The sequence below is a fragment of the Psittacula echo genome (assembly GCF_963264785.1).
Source record: "Psittacula echo genome assembly, chromosome: Z".
NCBI classification, from domain to species: Eukaryota; Metazoa; Chordata; class Aves; order Psittaciformes; family Psittacidae; genus Psittacula; species Psittacula echo.
The window spans coordinates 66776673-66794997 of record NC_137742.1 but is presented as its reverse complement, the minus strand read 5'-3'; the positions used below and the strand labels follow the sequence as shown (position 1 = coordinate 66794997).

Sequence of the window (18325 nt, the reverse complement as noted above, 5' to 3'; positions counted from 1 at the left end):
GAAAGATGCTGCTTCAGTCTCTGGTGAGCAGGCTCCCAGATGATTCAGGAAGAGCTGATTTTACTCCAGCTCCTGTAATAAAGAAGACTAGTCCCTTTCTACAAAACGTAAGAGACCAATGTTATGATCACTATTAGAGGAGCCCTACCTCCAGCCAGGTGGAGGTAAGGGACAATGGGATTTACTGGACTGTGTGGATCAGACAGCCTGGCACATCAGCCCCACGCTGGGCACCACAAAGAACTGTCATGGTTTAAGCCCAGCTGGCAACTCAGAACCACACAGCCACTCTCTCACTCTGACCCCTTCTTCCTCCCCCAGCTCCCGAAGGGATGGGGAGGAGAATAGAAAGAATGTAACTCCCACAGGTTGAGATAAGAACAGTCCAGTAACTAAGGTATAACCCAAAACCACTACTGCTACCACCAATAATAATAATGATAAGGGAAATAATAAGGGAAAAGAATACAAACCGCTCACCACCCGCCAATGATACCCAGCCCAACCCCAGCAGCGATCTAGCCCTTCCCAGGTAACTCCCCCGAGTTTATATGACGTGCTGTGGTACAGAATACCCCTTTGGCTAGTTTGGGTCAGGTGTCCTGTCTCTGCTTCCTGCCAGTTGACATCATGGACCAGATGAACTCAGCAGCTTTCTAGGTATTGGTCCATGCACTAAGGAATGATATCTCCGTGTGTGTGGGGGGGGTGTGTGTGTGTATATATATACATGTATATATACATGAGACAAGAGTGATGGTATATTGAAAAAAACTGAGATCTGAGCAAAACATGAATGGTATAGAATAACGGGTGGATACTGTCCTGGGTTCAGCAGTAGCAGTCTTTTTTCTCCTTCTTAGTAGCTGGTGCAGTGCTGTGGTTTTGACTTTCAGCCTAGGAACAATGCTGATAACACCGATGGTTTTAGTTGTTGCTAAGTAATGTTTACTGTGACCAAGGAATTTCTGAGTCTCATGCTCTGCCAGGGAGGAGGGGAAGCCAGGAGGAAGCAGAGACAGGACACCTGACCCAGACTAGCCAAAGAAGTATTCCATACCACAGCACGTCATGCCCAGTACATAAACTGGAGGGTATTTATCCGGAAGGGCTAGACTGCTGTTGGGGTTGGGCTGGTTATTGGTTGGCGGGTGGTGAGTAGTTGTATTCTCTTCCCTTGTTATTTCCCTTATGATTATTATTACTATTGGTGGTAGCAGTAGTGGTTTTGTGTTATACCTTAGTTCTTAGTGTGGTTCTGAATTACCAGCTGAATTATTCTGAACTACCACAAACTGGCAGCTAAACAAAAGCACATTTCTGTCATTATGGCTTTAGAAGAATCACATATTTTCTGAAGAAAATACAGAATGGGCTGCCTTGTCTACAGAACTGCTGCTTTGTTCATATGGCAGGTTCTTCATTGGACAGTGGGGAAGTACCTGACACATGCTTTCCATCCTACTATAGTAGTGACATTACATGGAAAGACAAGAAGTTTCCAGGAAAAAAAAGTCTTGGGAAATTTTTGGTGCTATAGGCCAGTACTCAAAGAAAAAAAATCTAATTCACTTCCATTGCCTTTGTTTTCTAAATTAAAGAGTAGAATAATTTTCAAACAGATGTCTAACATTACATGGCACATCCATATTTTAAAGATGTTGTCAATCATCAATTACCTTAGTGAACGAATAGGCTTTAATACTGATTCTACTTAAACCAGATTCATATTTCTTTCTTCTGTTAGAATTCCTCTGTAGATTTCTTATCAAGGTGTTTCAATTTTGCTATTATTACTGGAAGGACAACTTAAATTATACAAACTTTGTATTCTTTATATAAAAACTCTTGTTATTTGAACTTTTCTGCAATTCCATTGTAGGCATAATGGCAGCAAGTTTTCAAACCCAGAGACATACTTTCTTTTCATTAGTTTCAATAGTATTTAGACAACTATCAACAGTTAAATCAGCCTCCTCAGTATCTAGGCAGTGACTTTACCATGATACCACAGACAGGGTTTAATGCAGATACAAATTGATTACTGTGTCACCAGTACTGTATAACTGGACAAAAAGAAATCAATGCAGATGTCAAAAACGAACTCTTCAGATTGCGTTTGTAGCAGCATATCAAAAGCAAATAACAGATTTATGACATCTGTCTTCAGCTAAGACATTGCTAGTACTTCCTAAGACAGGAGAAATACTTTTCAAGTTTAGATTTGCTGAAGATACTGCTCATTTCTACCACTTCATTGGTCCATTTACTGATGGTCAAAGAAGCATTCATACTTGACAAAACCTTAAAGCTTTCAGAAAAGATGAATTAAAGAAACAAAAGATGGATGCAGAAGAACCAAATCAAAGTACACAGACATGACATTGCTTGTAAGGGAGCCCTTGGAAAACGTGTGGTCATTACAAAGGTTTGGTGGGATCTTTTTTGTTTTAACATCACAAGACAGCAGTTGAACAAATAAGCGATTTCCCATGTTCTGCCTGGTTCTAGTCATTTGTGGCGCTGAATGGCTTTCCTTTTCCTCCGCTTGAAAAAACAGCAGCACCTGCAGATGTGACATGAATTACATATGATATAAAAAGAAATCACAAAACTAAACTGTTTGTTTCATTTGAAGTATGTGGTTCAGGTATAGCCAGCATAAGGAACACATTAAGCTCTATTGTAGGTGATTGATTTATCAGTGAAAGACACTGAAGTAGAGATATATTTGACACATTTCACCTTTACTTGAAAAAAGTACCGCATAAAGAAAGCTATAATAGAAATGGATATTAAGTTTAGCGAATTGTGTGAGGGTATCAAAAGCATGAGCATTATAGGCTGACTTAAAATTGTAAGAATAAGGAATGTTCTATTACCTCAGATTTTTAATTATCACATTAACTGGTAATACACCAAATTGAAGCCTGAGCTTCAGATTTTATCACTTGAACTGTGCACTTCTAACACTACTGTTACTAATACAAGAAAACAATTTGACCTTCTTTCATCAGCCAAAACTTGGGAAAACCTTCCTGAAGGTTATTCCCCAAAATAACTTAAAAGAAATATAATTAATGTTCTGATTCAGTGCTCTGATGATACTACTACAGTGAAAAAAATAACACCTTTAAGTATATTGAGATATACTGACATTATTTCTACTGCCTTATTGCATACTACATGAATTAAACTAAAACTGGCAAACTGCAAATTTCACTTAGCAAATAGAGGCAATCTGAAAGTAACTGAAAAAACAAAACAAAAGAAAACAAACCCACCCCACTACAAAAGGAAAAAGAATTAGTGGGAGTTAGAGATAGATAATACAGAGGAGGAACGCAGAAGTCCAGGAAGTGTTTTTGAAAATAAAGAACAAAACAATAAATGCACAAAGAAAACTATTGCATTTACATGTAATTTTAGCCTTATAGAATCACAGAATGGATTGAGGTGGAAGAGACCTTAAAGATCATGTAGTTCCAACCCCCCTGCCAAGGGCAGGGATGCTGACTTACATTCATCAGTCAGCACAGTTCCCACAGGAAAATACCTAAGCCTTTGGAGCAATGTAATAGGGAATGAGACCTTAAATATTTCCCTCATTGCAGCGATTTGAACAAATCCACTGCTTTAGGCAAGACAGATTTTTGCTATTTTAAATCTGCTATGAAATAATTCAGAAGTTACTATGCAGCAACTGCCTCACAATTAGCTGGCCAGCTACAGATCACTCGGTCATAGAATCATAGCATGGGTAAGGTTGGAAAGGACCTTAAGATCACCTAGTTTCAACCCCCCTGCCATGTGCAGGGTTGCCTCACACTAGACCATGTTGCCCAAGACTCCATCCAACCTGGCCTTGAATACTGCCAGGGCTGGAGCATTTACCACTTCCTTGGGCAACCTGTTCCAATGCCTCACCAACTTCACAGTAAAGAACTTCGTCTTTGTATCTAACCTGAACTTCCCCTATTAAGTCTGAACCCATACACCTGTGTTCTGTTGCTACAGTCCCTAACAAAGAGTCCCTCCCCAGCATCCTTATAGGCCCCCTTCAGATACTGGAAGGCTATTACGAGTTCTCCACGCAGCCTTCTCTTCTTCAAGCTGAACAACTCCAAACTTCTCAGCCTGTTTTCAGCGGAAGCTGCTCCAGACCGCTGATCATCCTCATGGCCCTCCTCTGGACTTGCTCCCAACAGCTCCATATGCTTCTTATGTTGAGAACACCAGAACTGTATGCAGTGCTCCAAGTGAGGTCTCACGAGAGTAGAGCAGAGAGGCAGGATCACCTCCTTCAACCTGCTCGTCACGCTCCTTTTAATGCAGCCCAGGATATGGTTGACTGTCTGGGCTGTGAGTGCACACTGAAGCTGGCTCGTGTTCAATTTCTCATCAACCAGCACCCCCAAGTCCTTCTCTGCAGGGCTGCTCTGAATCTCTTCTCTAACCAGCCTCTAGCTGTGCCTGGGATTGCTCTGACCCAGGTGAAGAACCTCTCACTTGGCTTGGTTGAACTTCATGAGGTTGGCACTGAGCTGCCTCTCAAGCCTGTCAAAGTCCCTCTGGATCCCATCCCTTCCCTCCAGCGTATCAACCGAACCACACAGCTTGGTGTCATCAGCAAACTTGCTGAGGCTGCATCAATCCCACTGTCCATGTCACCAACAAAGGTGTTGTACAAGATAGGTCCCAACACTGACTGCTGATGAGCACCACTCCTCTCCGGTTGGACATTGAGCCACGGACCACAACTCTTTGCGTGCTGCCATCCAGCCAGTTCTTTATCCACCAAGTGGTTCATCTATCAAATTGATGTCTCTCCAGTTTAGAGAGAAGGATGTCATGTGGGACAGTGTCAAATGCTTTGCACAAGTCCAGGTAGATGATGTCAACTGCTCTGCCCTGTCCATCATTTCTGTAGCCCCATCATAGAAAGGCCACCAAATTGGTCAGACAGGATTTGCCCTTTTCGAAGGATGCTGGCTATCACCAAACACCTCATTGTTTTTCATGTGCTTTAGCATGCTTTCCAGAATTGTCTCCAAGATTTTGCCAGTTAGAGGAGAGACTGACTGGTCTGTAATTCCCCAGATCTTTCATGTTCCCCTTCTTGATAATGGGGTTTTTCTTCCCTTTTTCCAGTTGCTGGGAACTTTACCTGAATGCCACGATTTTTCAAATATGATGGGCAGTGTCTTAGCAACTTCATTCGCCAGCTCCTTCAGAACCTGTGGATGGATTTCATCAGGTCCCACGGACATGTGCATGTTCAGGTTTCTAAGATGATCTTGAACCTGATCCTCTCCTATAGTGGCCTTGAACTCTTCATTGCCCCAGTCCCTGCATCTGCCTTCCAAGACTTGGGTGGTGTGGTCAAAGCATCTGCCAGTGAAGACTGAGGCAAAGAAGTCACTGAGAAGCTCAGCCTTCTCCAAATCCAGCGTAGCCAGTTCTCCTGATAGCTTCCAAAGAGAGCCTACATTATCCCTAATCTGTCTTTTGTTTGCTACATACTTATAGAAGCCTTTCCTGTTAGCTCTGACATCCCTTGCCAGACTCAATTCTAACTGGGCCTTAGCTTTTCTGACCTGGTCTCTAGGTTCCCGGACAATGTCCCTGTATTCTTCCCAGGCTGCCTGTCCCCCTTTCCACCTTCTATAATCTTCTTTTTAACTTCTAAGTTTTCTCAGCAGCTCCTTATCCATCCATGGAAGCTTCCTGGCCTTCTTTCCTTACTTACTTCTTTTTATGCAACACCCAGCTCCTGACCACCACCTTTAAAAAGAGAAATTCCACTTGGGAAAGTAATCACAATTTTCAATCAAAAGTGGACATGCAAGCTGTCTACCTTAGGTTGCCCCATGGAGTTCTGTAGTTTGGTTATCAAATTCTCACTTGCAGGCACTATACACTCAAGGGTGTTAAACCATGAATAAACTATCTATAAGTCCTTAAATTCACCAGGCATTTTATGTCACTAAAATTCAAAAGTAATCCTGTTGATTTAGTTTGGAATATGGGAAATGGGGAAAGCATTTGAAAATGAGGGACAATAAGGGTCTGAAAATAAAGTTCTACAAGGGATCAGAACAACATCCAAAGTAAGGGGACACAAAAGTTACCTTCTCAAAACCTCCAAGGTACCCTGCTGCTCAGTCACTGAAAAAGTAGCAGTGGGCAGAAGCAGACCAGAGCTGCTCTGAGAGTTATATAACTTTAAGTAGGAAAAAAAAAAAAAAAATGGTTATTGGTAGAAAGGAAGCCCAAAATTAAAATTCAGTAGGGGAAACTACATAAATATTTTTTTACAGCTAGCAGAAATATACCATATTAACTTTAAAGTACTTCTAAGACAGTCATAATTGTTTTTCAAGACCACCAATTGCAACTGAAATATCACTAAGCCTTTTTCCTAGCTTCTGTCTACAGCCACTAACACTATCACTTAAGCTTTGAATTTATATGCACATGCATGGAGTCCAAATTAGTTTAATCCATCTTTCACCCCAATCTTTTCAAAAGTATTTTGTGTATGTATACATAAAAAACATTACTATAGATATACAAAAAGAAAAAAAGTTTAGTACCCCTTCCCTTTCAATGTGAATTATCCTGTGATCAGGTGAATGAGGAAATCCTACCTTGGACTGTGATGCTAAATACCTTTTGTACCTATTTCAGATTAGGAAGCCTTAAAGAAAGTTTACAGAAAATTTTTGTCTTCATTCATAATATTACTACATACAGAACATAGGTTACAATTGCAGGGAGATGTAAGTGTGCAGACAGGTAATTTATATTCTAGAAAAACAATCCAGAATTTTAACTCTTCACTGTTTAACTGTATTTTGCTTATATGGAGCATGTCTCAAAGAATAGCAGATCACACTTTTTCAATGTTCAGGACTGAGTGGATCTGCTGTGTAATTCAAGGACATTTTAGGTTTTCTTGCTTTCCTACCCAGAAAATTTTGATTCATCCCTGCTGCAAATCTGATACTCTCCCTTATTCTTCTCCATAGCCAGTTTAGTTTGCTGCTTCTCTGTCAACTAGAGAAGAAGGGCATCATGCAATGGGGAATTCAAGAGTTCTATCCTTAACCAACATAAAGGACTGGTTTTTTTATCTCCTGGTCTTCTGGAGTTCACATAATACTGTAATTTCTGTTAAGAGTTGTCTCCCTGGTTAGGAGGTGGTTTTTTTTGTTGGTTGGGTTTTTTTGTTTTGGTTTGGTTTTGCGGTTTCTTGCTTGTTTGGGGTTTTTTCATTTGTTTGTGTGGTTTGTTTTTGTGTATCAACTACTCAACTGTATTCTAGTTCAGGGAATTTCACTAAATGCTAAAGACTGTATTTGGTGTGAGAAAATAAATCCCTTCTTAATATGTATTATAGCTAAAAATTGTTAAAAGAATGCAAATTCCATACAGCACTGCAAACCACAGGACTGGCTTGGAAACTTACTGAAATGTGTATTTATCAACCTGTCAAACCTTCCAAGGCCAAATAAATGTCACTTTAAAATATATACACATTAACACGGGAGTAAGACAGATCAGACTACAGTGCCTGATAATAAATTTTATGGAAGAAACGTAACCCTGATATTAGATATCCATATGCATAAGCTCTTGAAGAATATAATTTATAATAGAAATGCAGACATGTTCCCAAGAATAGTGTCACTAGAGGTGGTGTCATTATCACTTTCAACACTCATTACAGTGCTTGAAACCATACTTAAAACTACAGATAGAGGCATTACTAATGAGTATTAAAGCACAAATTCATCATATTATTCAATATGCACTCCAAATGCATAATAGGAATGATTTGAAAATTTCTATTTCTAGGAAATGATCTTTTATTTCTTTTTAAAGAAAGTATTTAATGACCACTAACCTCTTCCTCTATATGATATAAAACTTTTCTATAGCAGGCAGTATAATACCAATTTATAAAACTCAAGAAACAACTTTTCTGGTAGAATCTAAAGTGACTTTTGAGATACTAGCTAAGGTAGCAATCTCAGTATTATGGTTATGAACATTCCTTGTCTACTACATTATCATACTTTTTTTCTGTTAAATACCCTTCCCTCTACCATTTGAGCAGTCCCTTGGCACAACAGGCTAAATCAACTTCAGTTATCATTTGTATTTAGATAGCTGTGTTTTCATAATTGTCTTCTAAATGGGGCAGCACTTTAAACACCTATTAATAATCTTGCAGTAAAGTAGCAAAAAGAATGCAAAATGCAAAAAGGACAGATCTAACAATCTTTTCCTGTTTGACCTTTTCTGTCATCCCATGGCAGGGCCTTTCGTTTATCCAAATCACACATGCTTCATAGAAGCAACTGTTCTGATGGCTAGCAAAGAGTTAAGGCTAGCAAACAGTTAAGGAAGAAAGACTAACTGATCACTGATAACTGGAAGACCATCTGTAGAAGATTAAGATCTACAAGTACCAGTTCAGCACAGTGATGAAGTTAGTCTTCTCCCTACTTTACAACTCTAGTTGTTACACTCAGTAGTAACTGAAATAGGGACGAAAGCTACTTTTGACAAAAACAACACACACAAAAAACCAAAATAACCAAAAATACCCCAAAAAGCCACACGCACAAAAACTCCCACAGCCCACTGAAAAACCCAGTGCCCGACCTCTACTGTTAAGTCATGCTTGCTACTTTTCCACAGCAAAAGCAGAGATGCATGAAGCTTAAGATTTAGAGTATATACTGCATGCGAGTGCATAAATACACATCAAACAATGGAAGTGTTGGGTGAATGTCCCAAAACAATAAAATGCTTACTGAAAAACAAATCCTTATCCTTTCTGATTTACAGCATCCCACTGAAATTGTAACAGAAGATCTACTATTCAGCTAAAGAATATTTGTGTTCATAGTTAAAAATCACACAATAGAGCACCATTTCTTCAGACTTTTAAATGAAGACATAGCCATGCTAAGCTTCTAAACTACGAAAACATCTAGAGCAAAGAATGAAATGTTTCTAAAAATATTCATGCTCATCTCCTCTGAGTATGAGGAAATGTTACAAATGAGGTATCTGCTAGAGATGGTAGCTTTGTTAATATTTTCAGATGGAGAAAAGATTATGGAAGAGGCACAAAGTGAGAGCCTCTTGATACAACGTCTTCTTAAAAAGGAAATGTCTATATCACAGACATAAAAAATACTGATACTTGAATTTCCTCATAATCTTCAGCAGTGTAAGATCTACAAATGGATGTTAAAATGTCTCACAATACTTTCTGATATCAAGCTTGTAACTATAATATTAAAATGTAAAATTACTTAAACCTTCTAAAGTACTATTCCTGATAAAAAGATGTATACCTATACACTGATGTCCAATAGCAATGCTGGGTGTGTGTGTTTCTTTAATTACTGTCAAAATATAAAAACTAATTTAACCACAAAAAAACCCCCAAAATAGTGAATGAGGAAGCTGCAGTTTAAATAGACACCACTGGAAAACTCATCTGTGTGTTTCATATTGAAAAAAGATTTATCTAAAGAGTAGGATACTGAGACTAGGCATTTTGTCTGTAACAAAACCTGTAAAACTATGCTATAAAGGATAGCATATTTGCCTATCAGAGGAAATGAGCTTCTATGCTTTTAAAGCAGCTGCAGCACCTTGGCTTCTGAGAATTCTCTTACTTTCTATGGATAACTTAAGTATAAATTTAAATTGTGGTAAGCAGTACTCAAAACTTTAGAAATTCAATCTTTTCCTGTGTGTACATAAACTGGAAAAAAGGAAGGTTATCATGGCATTTATCCAAAGGGAATGGATAGGGGATTGCTCTATGTGCAGTCCATCAACATCCTTGCTTTTTGGGGTCTATTTTTTTTTTTCTTTTTTTGCTTTAAATATATATATATATAAGAAAACTGAATTCTTGCCAGAACAATAATAATAATACAGTACTCTGCAAGATGGTAGGTACAGAAGTGGTCTTCGCAGTGCTCACAGAAAGCTAGTGCACAAGCGTGGAACAAGAGACACGTCCATTCACAATTTTCTGTGAACTATACATGCACATAAATCTTATTTATGAAAGCCAGAACCTGCAGAAAAATAACTTCAAGAAAAAAATTTACTTTGAGATATTTCCCTTTATCTAAAACTTAGGAAAATAGCTCCTACAAAATTTATTGTTATTAACAAATGGTTACTGGACTGATATGCTAGTGATTTATCTCTCATACTTGAGTGCCTCTATTTTATGATAAACTAGATCCATACCTTTGTAAAATTCTATTCCAAGCAATATTATAGAAAAAAACATCTTGAAAGTTATACTGCCTTTAAGTATAAAGAACACTGTGCAAGTCTGACTTTAGCACTCAAACATACATACATAAGTTGTCCATCTCATGTTAACAGACCTTAATATTTTCCCATTTTCATTACACTGTAACTTTTATGTTTTAGTAATTTGCTAGCAGGTTGTCAAAGACTAATACTCTGGTAAATACTGTGCTTCAGAGATAATTTCAAGTATTTGCTAGCATTTGTTACTTGCTTATATTAGTGAGCTATTGTCTAGATGTTAAAATACTAGTTGAATGCTACAACATCTGGAAAGAATGTTTTTTCTTCTAAAACACGACAGCAAGTAGGAAAATATTCTACTACTCACTTAAGAGTATTAAATAAAGTACACTACAGACTACACAACTTAAAAGCAAGGAAGATTTGAAGCAGGCAAAATAGCTCCTGAAGGTGTAACTGTAAACAGAGTTTTTTAGTAATATTAAAACATACTATGTGATTTTCAAGTGGATTTGTTATTTTAAAGATTTCTGACATTAGTTTTAAACCAACTAACAAAAACAAAACCCCTAGGGCTATTTTTGCCTGCACATGCTGTAGAACTCACCACATGTTCAACACTTTCTGGCAGCTATACAGAAAGAGAGTAAGGGGAAAAAAGAGAATCAGAAGGAACACAGAAGAAGAATTTTACATCTTTTATACGTAATTTGATAGTCAGAAAACTGTCTTAAAATAATTATTTCAAAATTAGTTGAAACATCAAAACCACATGCACTTCTCTAGTGTAGAGATGTGTTACTGAGGGCTTAGCCTAAAAAGCACAAGTTACAGAAGAACTATTATTTAAATATTTAAAGCCAAAATTGAGTATAGCACTATAATTTTGCCCCCCACCAGTGGCATTTTTTAAATATTTTTTAATTATTATACAATAAAAATTTTGGAGTAGCTGAGCACACAAGATCCTAAGAAAATAAAAAGACGGACATACTTAGTTTCATCCAGTACTTCTACTTCTGCAGGAGCTGTGATGGGTGCATTTGAACGGCCTGCAGTTGGGTCATCTGTGTTCAGTTCTCCATTTGTTGAGCTTACTACCTGAAATCATCAGACGTACCTGAAATTATGCTAGTGCCATAGATGCATCTTCAAAAAAATGGTCATTTTTGTTTATTCCATAATTTTATGCCAGTAACAATATCTTTTCCACATTTTATTCCTGCATCCCTGCACTCCTGCCATTTTTCTTTCATATCTACCAGTGGAACTGACAACTACATGGCAGACTCAAAGTGAACGAACTAAGCAAAGCAATTCTGTTATCAGATTTGCTCATCTCCCTCATGTCTCTTCAGAGCCTTAAGGGAAGGTACAAGCCTCTTTCCTGGTATCAATTCAGTCAGTCTTGTCTTATCCTACCTCTGCTTCTTTAGTGCATTAAAGATTCTTAGTTTTCTTTTCTGTGTGGCCCATTTCAGCTGTACCTCAAAGAGTACTCACCAAACAAAGGGAAATTTAAGACATTTTCTAGACCTAAGAGTGTTGGTGGTGTTTGTTTTTCACTATCAGAGCATGAGCACACCTAGTGCCGTCAAAAAAAAAAAAAAAAAAAATTAGATTCATCTTAATTCCCCTTAATTTATTCTCAAATTCCCATTAATTTATTCTCAAGTTCCTTTGTAAATTCTTGAGCCATCAGGACAGCTCTGGTTCTCTGGGAATGTTTATTTTGACTTTAAACTAAATGTAACCCAGCATTCTCTCTCAGCTTTTCTGCATGAAGCTATTCCAGTGGCATCTTGCTCATTCACCTCACAGCCAGGAAGATGGTTAACTAGATACAGAGAAGTGCAAATCCGATCAGGGCAACTGACAGTGCTGACTCATTAGAATACCAAGAAGTCTACTAGGCACAAAGTATCAGCAAAATTACTGGCTAAGGAACATTACACAAAAATATCATTCTGGTGAAGTAATATAAAAGCCTTCAGAAAACATCTGGAAAACATCAGAGATTAAGGTAAAAGAAAGCAAAGAGAAGGAAAGTCATCATCATCATAATGTTACTACTCCCCTCACTCTTCCAAGCTCTTCTCCTAATGTAGGAGTTATGCCTCATCTATTTATAACCTGAGCTAACAGAGCCTTGCGTATTGAGATTTGCTTTGTGGTTCCTACTGCAACCAAGTACAGAGCTTCAGAAGATTGCTGAACTTAAGCCACATGCCTACAACAGGCTGAGTTTTCTTCTTTTACAAGTTTCACTAGAATATGAACCATTGCCAAAACCCCCATGCAGCCAAGTGATAAAGCAAAAGGAAATGTGAGATTCCAAGACAAGTTATTTGAATCCTGGACAATATAACTGAAGGAATTCTGGGACACTGAACTTTATTTCTGTGACACCAGGTTAAGTCAGTAGAGTTTCAATATGGTGATTTAAGCTTAGTTTCATACCATTGGGGATGGCAGAAGCACTAAACATTCAGTGTCAGAAACAGGTAGGAATTCTGCTTTAGCAAATCATTTGTGAGTGAAGTCTTTCTTTTCAAGGCAGCATTTGCCCTAAGGTGTTTTCTTATGAATTTGACTGTCTTCTCTAAGAATCTTTGATACAAACTTTGTATAAATCTTTGAATCAGTGAGCGGAAGACTGTCCTGCCTTGCCCTGGTTGGTCTCTGTCAAGGAGACAGAGATCAAGGAATCTTCAGTCCTTCCCATATACGAACACCTGACACATCCATCAAATACACAACCAAATACAATCAAGTATAACTGCCTGTTGTATGGCTTAGTTTAGATAAAAAGAAATGATATCCATCCTTCTGGAAAGAGTTGAGACCTCTGAAAGTGTAAATGAACCAAAAGGGTATCATTTACTGGTAGTCCGAAAATCAGCATCAGTCATGCTTCTCCAGAATCACAAATGGCCTGAGTTTCAATCTAGTCTACTACTGCTGAAAAGAACTATAAGAATGGTCTCAGTAAGATGCAGAACTAAAAATTAATACATCTGCAACAGAGCAAAATATTTCAATTTTTTAAAAAACAACAAAGATTCATTCAAAAGCACAACAAGAGGCAGGCAGCACTGCTTTAGTTCCTAGCAGTAAGGTTATTCAACTGTATGATCTTACAACTGAAAGTTCTGTAATTTACTAAAATAACCTACAATGCCAGAAGTTAACTCCCTGTGACATCAGTAAATTATTTGTAATTTGACTGAAAAGTGCATTTGGTAATAGACTGATAATGCACGGTAAACAAAGCAATGAGAACACTTGTACACTCCTGAGCTTGGTGCACACAGGCTTAAGTTAGACTAACCACTACACTTCTCTCTCTCTAACTGCATGCCAATCATCCCAAAACTTATCATGACACAGGTGGAAAGATACAGGAATGTAACAAAATTGAACCAGAGTAAGTCACCTGGAAGAGTGTTTGCACTGAAGGTATGGTACACCAAATTCTGTAGCCAGGATGTACCATAAATGAGGTACAAACAAAATGCATCATAGTGGATCTACATAAAAAGCTGTGACTCTGGAAAAGGAGAAAAGAAGAACCAACACACAAAAATAATACTGCTTAAACAGAAACTTTTAATTTCATTTCTCTACTTATGACTTGAGTTGGACTGGATTTCCTCAGCAGCCTAATAAAAGATGGGAGGCATAATTAATCTCTTAATAGATTCGTATGCAGTTGTAGAGAAAAATGCGGATATCGAGGCTACATTTTTGCACCTAAAAATTTTGTTGACTAAAACTACATGAACATTTTTCAATTAAATGTCACCAAATTTCATATAATTCAGTTTCTGAATACTAATATTTTAAACTAAGTTTCAAATTAGAAGTGCTGCAATGCTTAAGATTAACTTAAGGTACTCAATTATACATACATGGAAGATTAATCACTAAACTGAAAAATATGAAACAACTTTAAGCACTTTGATAACAGATCTTATCATGGTTTAAATTTAGTTTCTCCAAATTTAATCAGTTCTTTAAAACTTTAATTTGAAAAGCACATACATGAAGAAGCATATGCATCATGTTTCTTGCTATCCTCTAGGCATATGACAAACAAAATACTAGCCCTGCTACCTAATAAGGAGACATATTAATTGTGGGAAAGATTAGTTTCTTAAACATATGGTCCTTCAGAAGCCTGATAAGACTCTTCACATAACAAAGCCAGCCTTCAAGCCCAAGCAATTCCTTCGTGATACTACAGAATGCTGTATTTTACCTTCAAAAAGCTTCCAGTTAAGACAAAAAGAATACTAAAAAATAAAAAAATAGTCACACTAGAATTAACTTTTTTTAATTCACAAAAGCTTAGGGAAATTGATTTGTTTCATCTAATTCACTGCTATCTTGACTTCTTTAAGGAGAGATGTCTTGCAATTTATATCAAATATCTAACCTTTCAAGCAGCTCCTAAGAACCTTTCAAGCCCTGTGGCATTGCGCAGGGAACTCTTTAACCTGATCTTTTAATTTAACCTCCGTTTTAAGAATTTCCAAATGGGAAAACAGAAAGAATAAGAGAAAGGAGACCAGCTAGCATGTCATGAAAAAAAAAAAAAAAAAAAAAAAAGAAGTAATGAACAGATTAGTAGAGTCTTTATGAGTGCGTAAGCAGTTTGCAGTTCATGCAGAGAAGGAAACAATTTGGTGTTGTGCAACTGACATTTTGGGAACTGAGGCAGGTTTACAAGAAGACAGACACAGGAAGTAGCTGAATGAACTGCTGGTAGGTACAAGTTGCTTTCATTAATAAGGCTACACCAATCAGAAAAACTGGCTGCTATACTACACTCATACCAACATTCAGTTTAATTTAAAATATCACAGTGAAGAATCATAGAATGGTTTGAGTTAGAAGGGACTTTAAAAATCATCTAGTTCACATCCTGCTGCTAAAGGCAGGGACACCTTCCACTAGACTAGGTTGCTTCAAGCCCTGTCCAACCTGGCCTTGAACACTGTCAGGGATGGGACAGCACAGCTTCCTTGGGCAACCTGTTGCAATGACTCACTACCCTTATAGTTCTGAAGAATTTCTTCCTTATATCTTATCTAAATCTCCCCTCTTTCAGTTTAAAATCATTCCCCCTTGTCCTTTCCCTACATGCCCTTCCTTGTAAAAAGTCCCTCTCCAGGTTTCTTGCGGACGCTGTTTTGGTACTGTAAGATCTCCCTTGAACTTTCTCTTCTCCAGGCTGAACAAGCCCAGCTTCTCAGCTCTCCCAGCTCTCTCAGCCCACCTTCATAGCAGAGGTGCTTCAGCCTGCTGACTATGTTTTTGGCCCCACTCTGGACTCACTCCAACAGGTTCATATCACTAACATATTTTAACAATCTTCTAAAAAAGGATCTTAGAGACAACACCAACAGTAGTATTGCAAATGACTAGTAGCAGAGACATGAAAAACATTCTGTCACTTCCAAATTACCTGCCAGGAATTTTTTTCTTCTTGCAGAGAAATGGATAATTCAATAGATCTCAAAGATGAGCACTGACTCACTAATGTTATAGAAAGAAAAAAAATCAATACACTTTAATTTCATACTTTAGACTCAACTTTCCTTTGAACAATTATCTGTGGCACTTTTAGAACTTGTCTTCCTGGGGGCAATTAGGAATTCAGCTAAACTATCCAGCTAATTGTCCGCCTTAACAGCATGATTCAGTTAGTATCACTACAACAAAGGGGTATTTGACAACAGTCAAGGGCTCAAACTTCAAAACAAAACTGAAGTATTATGTGGTTTTGTAAGTGCCTTTAATGAGGAAGTATGACAGCTCCACAATTAAGATGTCTTGAAAATACACTTAATCTTCAAAGACACAGACCAAGTGGCTGCAGTTCAGAAAACTACTCTTTACATGGCAACTGCTTAGTCTTAGGTGATCTAAGGGATCTGATCTCAGAATGCCCACATTCTTTGAAAATGAAAGGAGGAACATTATATTAACATAAAGGAATACTACTGGTATTTCCTAGAAAATATTCTTCCACTCCCAAAGAGTGTTTAACATTATTACAATGGAATAAATTCTCCTGCAATTGTTACATTCTACTTGAGAAAAAATAAAAGGTTTCTTAACTGCTCCGACTGCCAAAAGAGCAATATGTCATAAAATTTGGAAGTTCCGGTAACTGGAATTTAACAAGTTAAACATGTATTTTTCTAATGTAAAAATTAAAAAAATAAGAAATTAAATAATTTTGGAAGATATAATTTCAAATCTAGTTTTGATTCCAAATTACTACACTTCTCAAAAGATAAATTACTACCTTTAAAACTAATGTTATTGAGGAAACTAATGCACTTCAAGTTAAATATCCAGGTAAAGTTTAAAAAATACTTCTTAAGGCAAGCATAGAACAATTTTTAAATTTTTCCTGATACACTGCGATTAATTATTATCTGATAATTTTCTTGTATGACAGCAGTTTCTAAAGCAGCAAAGTTTAGAAACTGTAAAGTTTGAATTGGGTTTCAAAGAATTTAAAAGATATGGAATTATCACACTGATGAGACTACAGAACTGTTTTCTTTACCCCTGGATTTCTCGTTCTTTCTTCAAGCATTGTCAATTTTTATCCAAAGTAAAACTTCATAAGAAACACATGTAACTTAGGATTGTCAGAATCAACAATGCAGCAGACAAAGTATTTTTTTCCTGTCCTGGCTTCCTCTGCGATAGAGTTAATTCTGTTCCTAGTAACTGGCACAGTTCTGTGTTTTGGTTTCAGTCTGAGAGCAGTGCCAATAACACACTGAAGTTTTAGTTGCTGCTCAGTAGCACCTACTCTGATCAAGGACTTTTCAGTCTCTCATGCTCTGTCAGTGAGGAGGGGCACAAGAAGCCGGGAGGAAGCAGAGACGGGGCACCTGACCCAAACTAGCCAAAGGGGTATTCCATACCACAGCACGTCATGGGAGGAGTTACCCAGAAGGCCCAGATCACTGCCCAGGTCAGGCTGGGTATTGATCGGTGGGTAATGAGCAATTGCATTGTGCATCACTCCTGTTTATTGGGGTTTTTTTCCCTTTTCTGTTTTAGTTTTATATTCCTCTCCTTGTTACTTCCCCTATCATTATTAGTATTATATTGCACTTTATTTCAATTATTAAGCTGTTCTTACCTCAACCATGGGTTTTACACTGTTTGGATTCTCCTCCCCATCCTGCCCAAGAAGGGAGGAAGGCGGTGTGAGAGAGTGGCTGCACGGTATTTGGCTGCCAGCTGTGGTTAAACCATGACATTTCCCCAGATAACACTTTACAAAGCTAAATTGTTTTAGTTTTGGAGTGAAAGCCCAAAACTTCATATAGACTTCACAGCTGGCATTTTGAATCCTTCTATAAAAAACTTTCTTGAAATATTATTCCAATCATCTTACCACTAAATATATTCAAAGAACAAGACACCAAATAATAAAATTAAGAGCAAACCAGGAAAAAAAAGCTCTTTAATGATGAAAAACACTAATAATAAAGGAAAAATTGTTGGTTTCTATTCATTTTCCCCTGATAAGTGTTAAGTATTGCCCTGTGAAACACTCTTCTAGTCAACTGTTGTTTGAACAAAAGTAGCAGAGTTTAAGCAAAAATCACTAATTAACACTTTAATTTGAGGTTTGCTTAAAGAACAAAAATCATAACCATAAATGGTTTGTGTTGGAAGATCGTGGAGTTCCAACACCCTGCAATGGTAGGGGTGGGGGAAGGTTGGACAACATTGGATTCAGTCAACAGTGGTTTAGTTGTTAATACAACCAAACAACACATCAAAAGTCTAAACTTCAGTTGCTTGCACTGATCTAAATCTATATTCCTTCAAAAAGAGATAGTTCCATTGGTTTAGCTGTCACTAAGAAACACATAGCAGAAATTCCACATACATAAAGATACACAGTTTTCTGCAGCTGATTTAATTTCAGCTAGGCAATTGTGGAGTAGGGAATAATAGGAACATT

General features: G+C 37.5%; 1 protein-coding gene across 4 annotated transcripts in view; it reads right to left on the bottom strand.

Annotated features, from left to right (window-relative positions):
• Nucleotides 1-2511: 2511 nt before the first annotated feature.
• Nucleotides 2512-18325, bottom strand: part of CSNK1G3 (casein kinase 1 gamma 3) — a gene marked incomplete at its 3' end in the record, with an annotated part of 57204 nt that continues 41390 nt past the window's right edge. For 2 of the 4 annotated variants that reach the window (XM_080637532.1, XM_080637534.1), the window contains 3 exons: nt 11315-11421; nt 10928-10951; nt 2512-2566 (listed from right to left, as the gene is read on the bottom strand). In XM_080637532.1, coding sequence (XP_080493658.1) covers nt 2512-2566; nt 10928-10951; nt 11315-11421 — 186 coding nt within the window. The remainder of the gene's footprint in view (nt 2567-10927; nt 10952-11314; nt 11422-18325) is intronic. The other 2 variants (XM_080637533.1, XM_080637535.1) reach the window with 1 other exon arrangement.